This window comes from Benincasa hispida, chromosome 6 (assembly GCF_027475165.1).
Source record: "Benincasa hispida cultivar pf3 chromosome 6, pf3_genome.v1.1, whole genome shotgun sequence".
Lineage (NCBI taxonomy): Eukaryota > Viridiplantae > Streptophyta > Magnoliopsida > Cucurbitales > Cucurbitaceae > Benincasa > Benincasa hispida.
The window spans coordinates 44,290,421-44,301,811 of record NC_143483.1 but is presented as its reverse complement, the minus strand read 5'-3'; the positions used below and the strand labels follow the sequence as shown (position 1 = coordinate 44,301,811).

At 34.5% G+C, this 11,391-nt stretch overlaps 1 protein-coding gene and 1 long non-coding RNA gene across 2 annotated transcripts; one reads left to right on the top strand and one right to left on the bottom strand.

The window, feature by feature from the left end:
* Positions 1–481: 481 nt before the first annotated feature.
* Positions 482–3,551, bottom strand: LOC120069361 (peptidoglycan-binding LysM domain-containing protein). The gene is made up of 2 exons (XM_039021107.2): positions 3,000–3,551; positions 482–1,235 (listed from the first exon to the last, which is right to left on the bottom strand). The coding sequence occupies exons 1-2, from the start codon at positions 3,420–3,422 to the stop codon at positions 849–851; spliced, it is 810 nt and encodes a 269-aa protein (XP_038877035.1). The 5' UTR covers positions 3,423–3,551; the 3' UTR covers positions 482–848.
* Positions 3,552–3,876: 325 nt separating this feature from the next.
* On the top strand, positions 3,877–10,383 carry LOC120069362 (uncharacterized). Its single transcript, XR_005479517.2, has 3 exons — positions 3,877–4,131; positions 4,418–4,466; positions 9,787–10,383. It is a non-coding gene; the product is annotated as an uncharacterized LOC120069362 (long non-coding RNA).
* Positions 10,384–11,391: the final 1,008 nt, after the last annotated feature.

The window sequence follows — 11,391 nt, the reverse complement described above, 5'->3', positions numbered from 1 at the left end:
TCTTTAAAACCTCCGCTCGTGATTAAATTTTTATGTATTTAGATATTAAGGTCAAAGTTTGAATTATCCATTCTAGTACTGGAACGTTAAGCTTATGTCATATAAGTCATTTAACTCAAAAAGGCAATAACGTTATAATTCTTTAAATTTCAAGTTTGTATATAATAAATTCTTGAATTTTCAATTTTATATCTAATAGGTCCTTGACCTAATGAATCTTTTTAGAAATGAATGAACTTATGAGACACAAAATTGGAAGTGTAATGTCACATTAGATACAAAATTTAATTTTATACCTAATAGATTCGTTAATTTTTAAAGATATTGAAGATGCTAAAAGACCAATATTAGCTACAAAATTGAAAGTTCAATGATTTATTGGACACAAGCATGAAAATTCAAGCATATCTGTAATTTAACTTAAAATATACTTAGCTTAACAATCTTAATAGCAAACAAAAAGTAGCACAAACAGACTCAGTTCCACCCCTAATTCAATCTTTATAGACATGAATTCTAGAGGAAAAGTAGTTTTTGTGTACAATGTCTTTGCCTTAACGGACATTCGATCTACAGATACAGATAATAGAGCATCATCATCTTCAAGTAATATGAAAACACGTCACATATATACAATATTGAAACAAGGCCAAATGCCTCACTCAAATGATAGTAAGAATGTAGATGTACATACCAATGAGCCAGGGAGTGAACTGGTGTGGGATATGGATTCTTAATCTGATCATTCTTTGTGGATATGGAGTAGAAGATCAACACATTCCAGTAGAAAGCACCTGAATAATTTACACATTATCTTTACTCCAAAGCAACAATCTTCCTTTCTGAAACTAGGCAATGCTCAAATGCCTCTCCCACCTGATGTCCTCAGCGAATTCTGTAAGAGCAGCTCGAGGATCGCCATTGGAAATGGATAAGTAATATTGAGCGGTTTCGTCATCAACCATCATGCTCCGACTCAATAAATGAAGTACCCGCTTGTTCACTTGAACAGAAGACATACCCCGTTCACATGTTTCTTTACCATACAAATGATGGGTTATGGGGATTCCATCCAAATACAACACCGCAACTTCCCGTTTTGCGATAGCATCCATCTCAATGTAGCATATACTGTTAATGAGTATATTGGGATTGCCAATGGGGATTAACAATCTCTCTCTTGAGTATATGCCATGGTCACTTATCATGTTGTTCAGACGTTTTATGTCTGTAACCTACAAGAACAATATATATATATACAATTAATACACCAAAGTCCATGGCCTTAAAAAATCATCAAATACAATAATGTGTTAGGATCCTCCTCAAGGGTAATTCAATTATAGAAATATAGGAAAATGTATTGAAATATGCTATAAACTCAAACAAAATAACAAGATAAACCCTAGCCTTTCGAGAGGGCTAGTCTCTCCCAAATTCCCCAAAGAAAATTCCCACCAAATTCTCTCCTACCTCCTCTCAACCTACTCCCTCTATCTATAACTAAAAGCCCTACCAACTCCCTATCTAATTGCTAATTTACCCCTTCTAATACCTATCCTAATATTTACTAGTAATCCTACTATTCCCAGAACTAGGAGTCTTACACAATGCCTCAATACTTCATCATGTTATTTAGACATTTTATGTCTATATTTAAATGAAATTAACACACCAAAGTCCATAGCCATCAAAAAGTTCGATCTCAACAATTGAACTGGACCCTTCCTAGTTGATAAGGGCTTGGGAATGGGGTAAACAAACTACCGCACTCTTCATTTTTGTTGCCAAGATAATGTTGTGAAAGATATACAAGTTTCAACTGTTGTCAAGATTATTGATGATTTCAACAACACACCCAAGTTCATGGTCACCAAAAAAGCTGATTTCAATAATTGTACTTGATCCTTACTAATTGATATTTTACAATTTACAAGCATTAGGGAGTTGGGGTGGGGCGGGGGTACAAACTACTTAAAAAATAAATGCATTCTTCGTTTTTGTAACCCATGTATTGAGGTGAAAGATATATAAGTTTCACACAAGTGATATGATCAATGAGTTCCTCCTCCCTTCGCCCTTTCGTGAGAGGGTCGTTTCTTATGGGTGGCTGAAGTGTGTGCTATCACATAGAATCTTTGGGAGAAAAGGAATAACAGAGTGTTTAAAGAGTTGGAAAGAAAGCCTACTGATGTTTGGGTCTTATTAGGTATCGTCTAACTCTTTTGGCTCTTATTAGGTTTTGTGTACCTCTTTGGGCTTTGACTTCGAAGTTCTCTTGTAACTTTTCTAGAGGCTCTATTTTGCTTTATTTCCCCCTTTAGTTAGAGGGGGTCCTCTTTTGTGGGCTTGGTCTTTTGTATTCTTTTTTTTTCCTCAATGAAGGTGGTTTATTTCATAAAGATATATAAATATATCTGTCTGTGTGTGTATACAAGTTTCAAGTTGTTCAGACTGCTGGTGATTTCAATAATGCATCAAAGTCCATAGCCATAAAAAAGAGTTGATCTCAACAATGGAACATGATCGTCCTTCCAAATTGAATTATACATGGACTTGAGAGTTGGGAACACACAACAGTGCATGAAGTACAGATATTGTTGTAGCAGTGATTCTTCAAGATCAATGTTAAAGAAAATGCGTACCTATAAGCTACATTGATGCAATAAACCATATAGCTATAACAGAAGTACTGAAAGTTTAAAATGTTCTGTGTACTCTAGTTTCCTTACTTTCAATTCGTCTGTTTCCACATCCAATAAACAGTCAAAAATTCAGTAGGAGGACTTCTCTTAAGTTTGAACAGCCATAAAACAGTCGCATAACCGTGTTTTTCAGAGAAACAAGATTAAAGTCTAACCAGAGAGAGAGCGATCAAGGAAAACAGATGATCGCAACTCCTTAAAATTGAATAGATTCTCAGAAATTCTACTCGTTCTTTCCCTAATTTCCAGTCACTGTCTCGTGAATTAGACAACAACAACATTCTTACCCCATACCTGAACCGAATACTTGACGGCTAAACTAGCCAAGCTATCGCCACGGAGAATTCGATGAGAGATCGCAAACTTCCCAAGGCAATTATCTCTCCAGAAGCTCCAGGAGCTCGGCTTCCCGACCACATCTTTCACCTTCCACGGCGCTTTGAAAGCTCCGGAGACAATTTCCTGATCGGAAGCAACGGAGTGCCAAAGACGGGAAACGCAGCTGGAACGAGCCAAGTCGGGGATGGAAAGGTTCTCGAAGATGAGGCGGAGGATGTCGCGGCAGGAGAGAGCAAGAAAGTGAGAGTTCATTGGAGACAGTACGACAGCGGAGGAATCCTCCGGTGGAGGTTCCGGCGGCAGAGACTGAACGGGCGGCGAAGGATTGAGGTGCCTCAGGATCTCAACGTCGTCGTCTTGGTCGCAACAGCATCCCATTTTAGGAAGAGAGAGCGAGGGAGAGAGAGAGAAATGAATGGTGGTTATTTGTTAGATTTTATTTGAGCAAATTGCAATAGGATTAAGGGTAAATTTGAAAATATTTTGCTTCATTGTAAGAAAATTGCCCCCGTGCTCTTTTAAAGAAACTCAACGACCCTTAGGCACACCAATTTCTTAAGTTAACATAATCAAGTTAATTTTATTAGTAAACAATATTAAAATTTATACATTTATCGTATCAATTTTTCTTTTTCTTTTTTACATTTATCAAGAAATTCTTCCTTTCTATTTTTATTTTTCATATTTATCGAATAATTCTATTTTCTCCTTTTTCTTTATCTTTTATATTTATAGATGAATTCATCTTACAACTCTACACCTCACATATAAATTTACTAACTACAGTTCATTCACCTGACCAAACTACCCCTAAATCTTTTTTTTATCCTTCATAGTCTCGCTTTCACCTTCTTGCTCGCCCTTTTTTTGTCTTCTCCTATACAATCTCACTTTCACTCTCTCGATCTCTCCCTTAAGTTCACTGCCCTCATTCTCTCGCTTTCTCCATTTTAATCTTCACCGTCTCCTCTCGCTCCTCGACTTTTAGGTACCAAAAACCCAAACTATCGAAGTCGTGATCGCACCAAAACCCCAAACCAACGAAGTCATTCATCGCAAGATTTGCAGTAATTGTTCAAACGTTCGGGTAAGTCTTTTTCGATTTTTTTTGCTTTGAAATTGCTTGGGTTTTCGATTTCTATTTCTCTTGGGTTTGGGTTTGGGTTATTTTATTTTGGATTTACGTTGGTTGATCTGGCTTCGATATGGTTCTGATTGGGCATGAAATCCAATTTATTTCGATTTTGGCCTGAAATGCGTAGAGAGACATGGTTTCGATTTCAGTTTGTGCTTCGTATTGAGCGAGACAAAAAGACAAGATTAACATAACTTTTTCTTCATAATTTTTTTAAAATTTGTGAACAACTATGCAGGATCGACTGAACTTCAACCGTTGCCGGTAATTTTCTTCCGCCACCGCTGGTCAGTATCCCTTCGTTTTTTTTTATCTCCATTGTCTTCTCATTCACTTGCTACTCACAGCCTCCACTCCCAAGCAATCTATTCCCACTCTTCTTCAACTTTCTCCTAGGCCTTTTTTGCCCTTAATATGGAATTAATTAATATATTTTGATGATAAAAAAATCTGAATTAATTTATTAACAATTTCAGTATTTGAAGTGTCCATTTCATAGAGTTCGGAATAATGAATCTAATGCATTTTTTAATCACTTAGATATGAGTTTAAATATAGAAATATAGCTTAAACAACCATAACGGAAAATACCCGAGGTGGTGGAAAATTATCAAAATTGAGCCATTTAGAAGGTAACATGTGGAGATATGGAAGAATAACATGAAAAATTTCACAAAATGACCCAAAAACAAAAAAACCTTTCTACCAATGACCTTCCTAAAAACATTTCTACCCTTGACCTATTGTCTAGTTGAGAGATTGAGTTTGAGAGTTTAGTTGAGAGATGTTTAAGTTGGAGCTTGGAGCACTGTCCATCAATGAAGTCGTTTAGTTCTTTTTCTTCTTATTAGGAGGCGCTTTGCTCATTTCCTTTGCCTTTACTGTTTGTTTCTTTTCTCTCTTGGGCCTCTCATCGACAATTTTTCTGTCATCATCTAATACTTTTGGTCTAAACTTTGTACGTTTTCCTTTTCCTTCACCTTCAGCAACCTAAAATAGTAGTAACAAGAAAAAAAAGTTAAATGTTAGAATTTGAAAACTACATATCATGATATCATCGACTATCTATATCTATGTATCAATAAATATATGAACATAATATTAACATAAAAATTTATTTATCATAAAAGCTCTCACTATATACTGTTGATAGATACTGATAGTGGTCTATCACTCTCTGTCAATGATAGATAGTGATAGACAACCATCACTCTATTCATCATTATATCAGCTAATATGTACAAATATCTAGTTAGATATAACTGACAACAACTATTTAGATCTATATAGCAAGAAACATATTAACATAATATCAATATACAAATTGATTTATTAAAAAATATTAGTATCTACCATTGATAGACAATGATAGTCATCTATCACTCTTTATCATCAATAATAGATAGTGATAGAACACTATTATTCTATATATCATGTTATAAAATATCTAGTGATACAATATGCAACTATTTACCTTCTTTTCTCTTGGTTGTTTTCTTTTATTTTCAAGTTCTTTTTTCCTTTTCATTCTCATTTTCTTCTTCAGTTTCTTGTTCAACAACTTGTTCTTCAACATGTCTTGTTGTTCAACAACATTTTTTTCTTTCTGAAGGATCTCTTAAACAAGAGTATCCATGAGCGGGTTCAGATCTTTCCTATTTCATTATGACCGAATTACCACATACACATTCTAACAAACAGGTATACGGTTTAACACTAATTATGGGCATGTTTTGACAAATAAAATACAACAGATTGAGTAAACGTACCAGTTGAAGACTATCTTCACTCAAACTCAATCCAGGGGAAGCGACACCCCTCGATCCAAATCGCCCAGCAATCAGTTGCCCAACAGCACCACGATCGTCTACATGAACGATAGGGCACGAACAAGTAGCAACCGGAGACGACACCACCACTTAAAGCCCTTGGTATTCTCGGAGTGAGAATCCAAAGAGTGGACTTTGATGGAATTGGTAGAGGAAGGAGGAAAGGACGATCATGTAGAACGACAAGCAAGTGGGAGATAATAGGTGACTATCGTATAGTCAGGTGCTTATCACTTCGAGAAAGGTACATGATCGTGTAGGTTTTACTAAGCGACCGTCTAGTAAATATTAAGCGATCATTTAGGAAAGCTCAGCGCGCTAAACGATCGTTTAGAGAAGGTGACTAATCGTTTAGAGAATACATGCGATCTTTTAGTGCGCGGGTGTGCGATCGTTTAAGCGATAGACACTATCGTATAGGCTCTTAACTAAGCGATCGTGAAGTTTCCACACGGTGAGCAATTTTTTCAAACTCTTTACAAAATGAAACCAATTTTCATTTTATTTTTCAGTTACAATAATCGAAATCAATCTTCCTACTTTCACATGATTTAGGAGAAATTCCCGACCAATTATCTCACAACCGTCTATTTAAATAAATAATGAATATAATCATATTATATTCTTAACCTATAGTTTGATATCATATATCTACTATAATAATTTCTCCTCTACTTGATATAAATCATATTTATATCTAATTTCCTCAAAAAAAAAAAAAAATAATAATGTATCTCATACATTTTGTCAATTATATCATATATAATTAACCAGTTCAATTATATCATATATAATCGAACTCCCTCTTGTCAATTTGAACATTTCAAACTAACCCAAAAACTTATTCTCGACTTTATCCAAGCTACCAAGGGGACCTTATGGACCTATGGCTCGAAGCTCCAACGGTACATGAATAGCTGACTAAACTATCCGTTAATTACTAGGCATTCCACTAAAAGCCAACAGCTGAACTCTTCTTACCACAGATATATTTTTGTGTCTATCGAATATAACCAATCATGAGTACGATGATCCTTCACAGATGCTCGTAAGTACAGTTGGATCAATTTACTGTTTTGCCCCTGTAGTTACATCTCACTTTTTCAATACCACTGATTCCTTTAATGAATAATACAACATAGTCCAACTATGTGTGAACACCTCTCGGGCCATGAGAAGGTGTGTGGCGCCACATCGTTCAAGCCCTGGAATCAACCTTTAAGGGAGTTATCTATCTACTTGCCCCTGCTTTGGGGAAGGAGTGAATTCCATCTTGTATAGTTGAGTTCCCAACTCCTAAATCAAATGAATCCCCAAAATGGTAGGTTTGAGTCGGCGACTTGGCCACTCGCACCCATAGAAATCAAAGAACCACCTTCAATGAGGAGTTCCTAACTCACTTAGGATTGAGGTCATGTTATTTATAGTCATCCTAGTGAAGTGAAGTCTCTGTCATGAACGGTGTTATATAACGAGACATTAACACTTCGTGGTCAGGTCTTATACAAACTCTTTGTATAGGATGCCCCCGTTCGCATGTCCTCTACATGAATCATCAGGATCAGACTATCTGTGACAAGCCACAACACTTGTGACCATTCCACAAAGCGGGCTGCATCCGTAGTGTTACCAGGATAAAGTTTCCCTCCTATATCCATATACTATAGACCATTTTGGTTATCATTTAAGACATTATCCACTTTTATGTCACCACATACATGCTTAAGTTATATACAAATAACCAGGAATTTTAGATTTATTGGTTTGTGGTAAAGTAAATAAAAAAAAAAACTGAGCAAAATCAAGAAGTGAAGTAAAATATCATATATTATACATCACAAGCGTTCGTACAAACTGTTTACAAACTACAGGACACGAGACTTTAAGGCATCAATCCCAACACTTTCATCAACAAGCTGTAGTAAATAAAGTAGTAATATAGTGTTAGACATTGATAATATTTTATAAATATCATTAATGATTTTTTTTTTTTTTACCTTTTTCTCATTTTTTTAGTTTTGATCTTCTTACCTTTTTCTTTTTTTTTTTTTTTTGTTTTTTGTTTTTTGTTTTTCTTCTTTGTCAGATACATCAAATTCTTCTTCTTCTTCAAGCTCAACTTCCTGCAATAGATCCAAAATTCTAAAATACTTAAGAAGACAACCTATCGCTTTATTTTCTTTCATAACATTTATATATTTACCTTATCCTTTTACTGAACATGATCAGTTTTTTCCATATGTTCCTTAGCTTCAAAATCTTTTTGCTGCAATAATATAATGTAATGTGTCATTGTTTAATAGAGGAAACAAATAACTAGAGTTGTATCAATTTCTATCACTAATGTGCAATGATTGACCTCATTGACTTCTATCATGAATGTCTATCACTGATAGACACTGATAGAATTCTATCAGCGTATATCAGTGATAGACACTTCTTGTTAAAAGTCTATCATTTAGATTTCAATTTAGCTATTTACCTTCTGCTGAACATGATCAGTTTTTTCAAGATGTTTTACAGCTTCAAATTCATTTTGCTGCAATAATGTAATGTAATATGTCATTGTTACATAAGAATCAAGAAAGTGATACAATTTTCTAGTAGTGATAGACACTGATAGAATTCTATCAGTGTTTATCGGTGATGGTGATAGATCCAATTGAATTTTATGACAATGTAGCCTAATAGAGGAAACAAATAGTTAGAGTTCTATCAATTTCTATCACTGATGTGCGGTGATTGACCTCATTGACTTCTATCAGAAGTGTCTATCACTGATATACGCTGATAGATCAGCGTATATCAGTGATAGACACTTCCTGTTAAAAGTCTATCATTTAGATTTCAACTTAGATATTTACCTTCTGTCGAACATGATTAGTTTTTTCCATATGTTCTACAACTTCAAATTCATTTTGCGGCAATAATACAACGTAATGTGTCATTGTTACATAAGAATCAAGAAAGTGATAGAATTTTCTATTAGTGATTCTATCAATGTCTATCAGTGATAGGCAGTGATCGATCTAATTGACTTTCATGAATATGTAGCTTAACAGAATTCTATCACTGATGTGCAGTGATTGACCTCATTGACTTCTATCAGGAATGTCTATCACTGCTAAGCACTGGTAGAATTCTATCAGAATATATCAATAATAGACACTTCCTGTTAAAAGTCTATCATTTAGATTTCAACTTAGATATTTACCTTATGTTGAACATGAATAGTTTTTTCCATATGTTCTACCGCTTCAAATTCATTTTGCTGCAATAATACAATGTAATGTGTCATTGTTATATAAGAATCAAGAAAGTTATAGAATTTTCTATTAATGATAGACACTGATAGAATTCTATCAATGTCTATCAATAATGAGCAATGATAGATCTAGTTGACTTTCATGATAATGTAGCTTAACAGAGGAAACAAATAGCTTAAGAGACGAAGGAAACCTTTTCCTTTCCATCCTCTTCCTCAAACTTTGTTGTTAATTCTTGTGTCTTTGGGGTTTCCAAATGTAGAGTTTGAATATGGTCAAAATCATCTTGTGTTTCAATCTCTTGTATTGGTGTATAAGATTCCTAAAAAAAAACCATAAATCAAACACAAAGATAATGAAAAGAATGAGATTCCTATAATAAAATAAACAAATCAAAAAGATGAAAAAGGCGTTGATAGACAGTGATTGTTAGGTCTTTATAAGAAGTATATTTTCTATGTTAATCTCCCAAAAATAGTTTTGATTATTTGCTTTTAATGCTAATTTTGTAGGTAAAATAGTCCCATAGGCGTTTTTGAGTCATTTCAAGAAAATTGGGCCAAAAGGATAAAGAATGACCAAGAAAATCAACTAAGTTGAAGAGAATCAGAAAATTACCAAAATACCATTGAGTTTCACCATTGAGTTTCAACGTCACGGCCCTAAGAGAAGGGTCAAGCAACGCTTGAAGACAGAATGCTTACTTCTGTTGCAAAATAGGGCAGCGTTGCAACGTTCCCCACATCATTGCAACGCTCTGGAATTTGATGCGATTCATCCCACGCGTGCGTCTTGTGCAACGCAGCGTCAACCTCCAGCGTCACGTCTCAAGCACAACGCTTCTTGGCTTTTTGCAATGTAGCATTGCAACGCTGACCCCAGCGTCGCGAACACTCCTGCAAGTATAAATAGTTTTTCTTTCATTTTTACTGAGATGGAAGCTGGAATTTCTCTCTGTATTAATTAGTCTTTATGGTAATTTTGTTTCCTACTTAGTTCATATTTTGTTTTCTTTCTGAATTGAAACCAATAACTTGAAATTCTTCATGAATTTGTCTATGGATTTGTGAAGTATTCAATCTTTTTTCTATTTCAAGAGTTCTTACAAATTCTTTTGTGTTTTCTACTTGTCTTTATCATTAGCAATCTTATTTGAGCTTTCTTGAATTTGTTTTTAATTCTTGAAGCATGTTGAATGATCTATATCTTGAACATGTTTAGCCTAGATTATTGGTTTTGTCACGTTCATGATTGAATGCGTTGCTTTTAATGTGTTCGATAGAATGTCTAGCTAAGATCTACAAGAGGCAATTGTAATTGTGTATTGAATGGCTATCCTAAGATGCACTAATTACTAGATCTAAAGAAAACTCAGTTAATTGAGTAAGCTATCTTAACAATTAATCGACGTAATTGAATCCTACAACTTAATACGTGTGTTTTCTATTCTATATGGCTGCTATCGAACCCAATAGAGGTAGAATCATGTAGATTGATTATGGTTAGGGCTATCCTACCTTAATTGTTGATTGGGACGCTCTCTTGACTAGGTTTTTGGTAGTTGTCCGCCTTTGTAGAGACTAGTTTAATCTAGTTAAATGGGTAGTTACGAGCTTAATCCAATTGTGAATTAAATTTGTAGAATTCAATGCTAAGAATCACATTGAACGTCTAACTTGGATTAGAAGCAAGATTATTCTAAATTTGGTTACAACTATCATTTTTCTTTTGATTTTTAGCATGTTTCTTATCTTAATAAAAAACCCTCGTTTTATAACTTTCATAGTTAAGCTTGGTTAAGGAATAGATTAAATAACATTTCCCTATGGATCAACCTCTTACTTCCACTTTAACTACGAGTTAGTTTAGGTTGTTGTTTGAGCTTTATAAATATTGTTTGTTTTGGGTTAGGTAGAACTAACAACACCTACTTAGCTCCGAACAAAATGGTGTCGTTGCTGGGGAAATGGCTAACCATTTAATCTTTTTCTTAGCTAAACTTAACTAGCAAACTTTAAAACATCAAAAATATTTTCTTCTTTTTATGTCTACTTGTCTTAATATGGCAGATATGAATATCTATTACGCACTTCAAGCGAAGTATGCAACCCATCGGA

Bases quoted from the DNA above. Each gene is read 5' to 3' on its own strand.
- LOC120069361 (XM_039021107.2), bottom strand. From the start codon at position 3,422: ATGGGATGCTGTTGCGACCAAGACGACGACGTTGAGATCCTGAGGCAC. The intron at 1,236-2,999 runs GTATGGGGTAAG...TTGTTCTTGTAG, and splicing joins CCGTCAAGTATTCGGTTCAG to GTTACAGACATAAAACGTCT.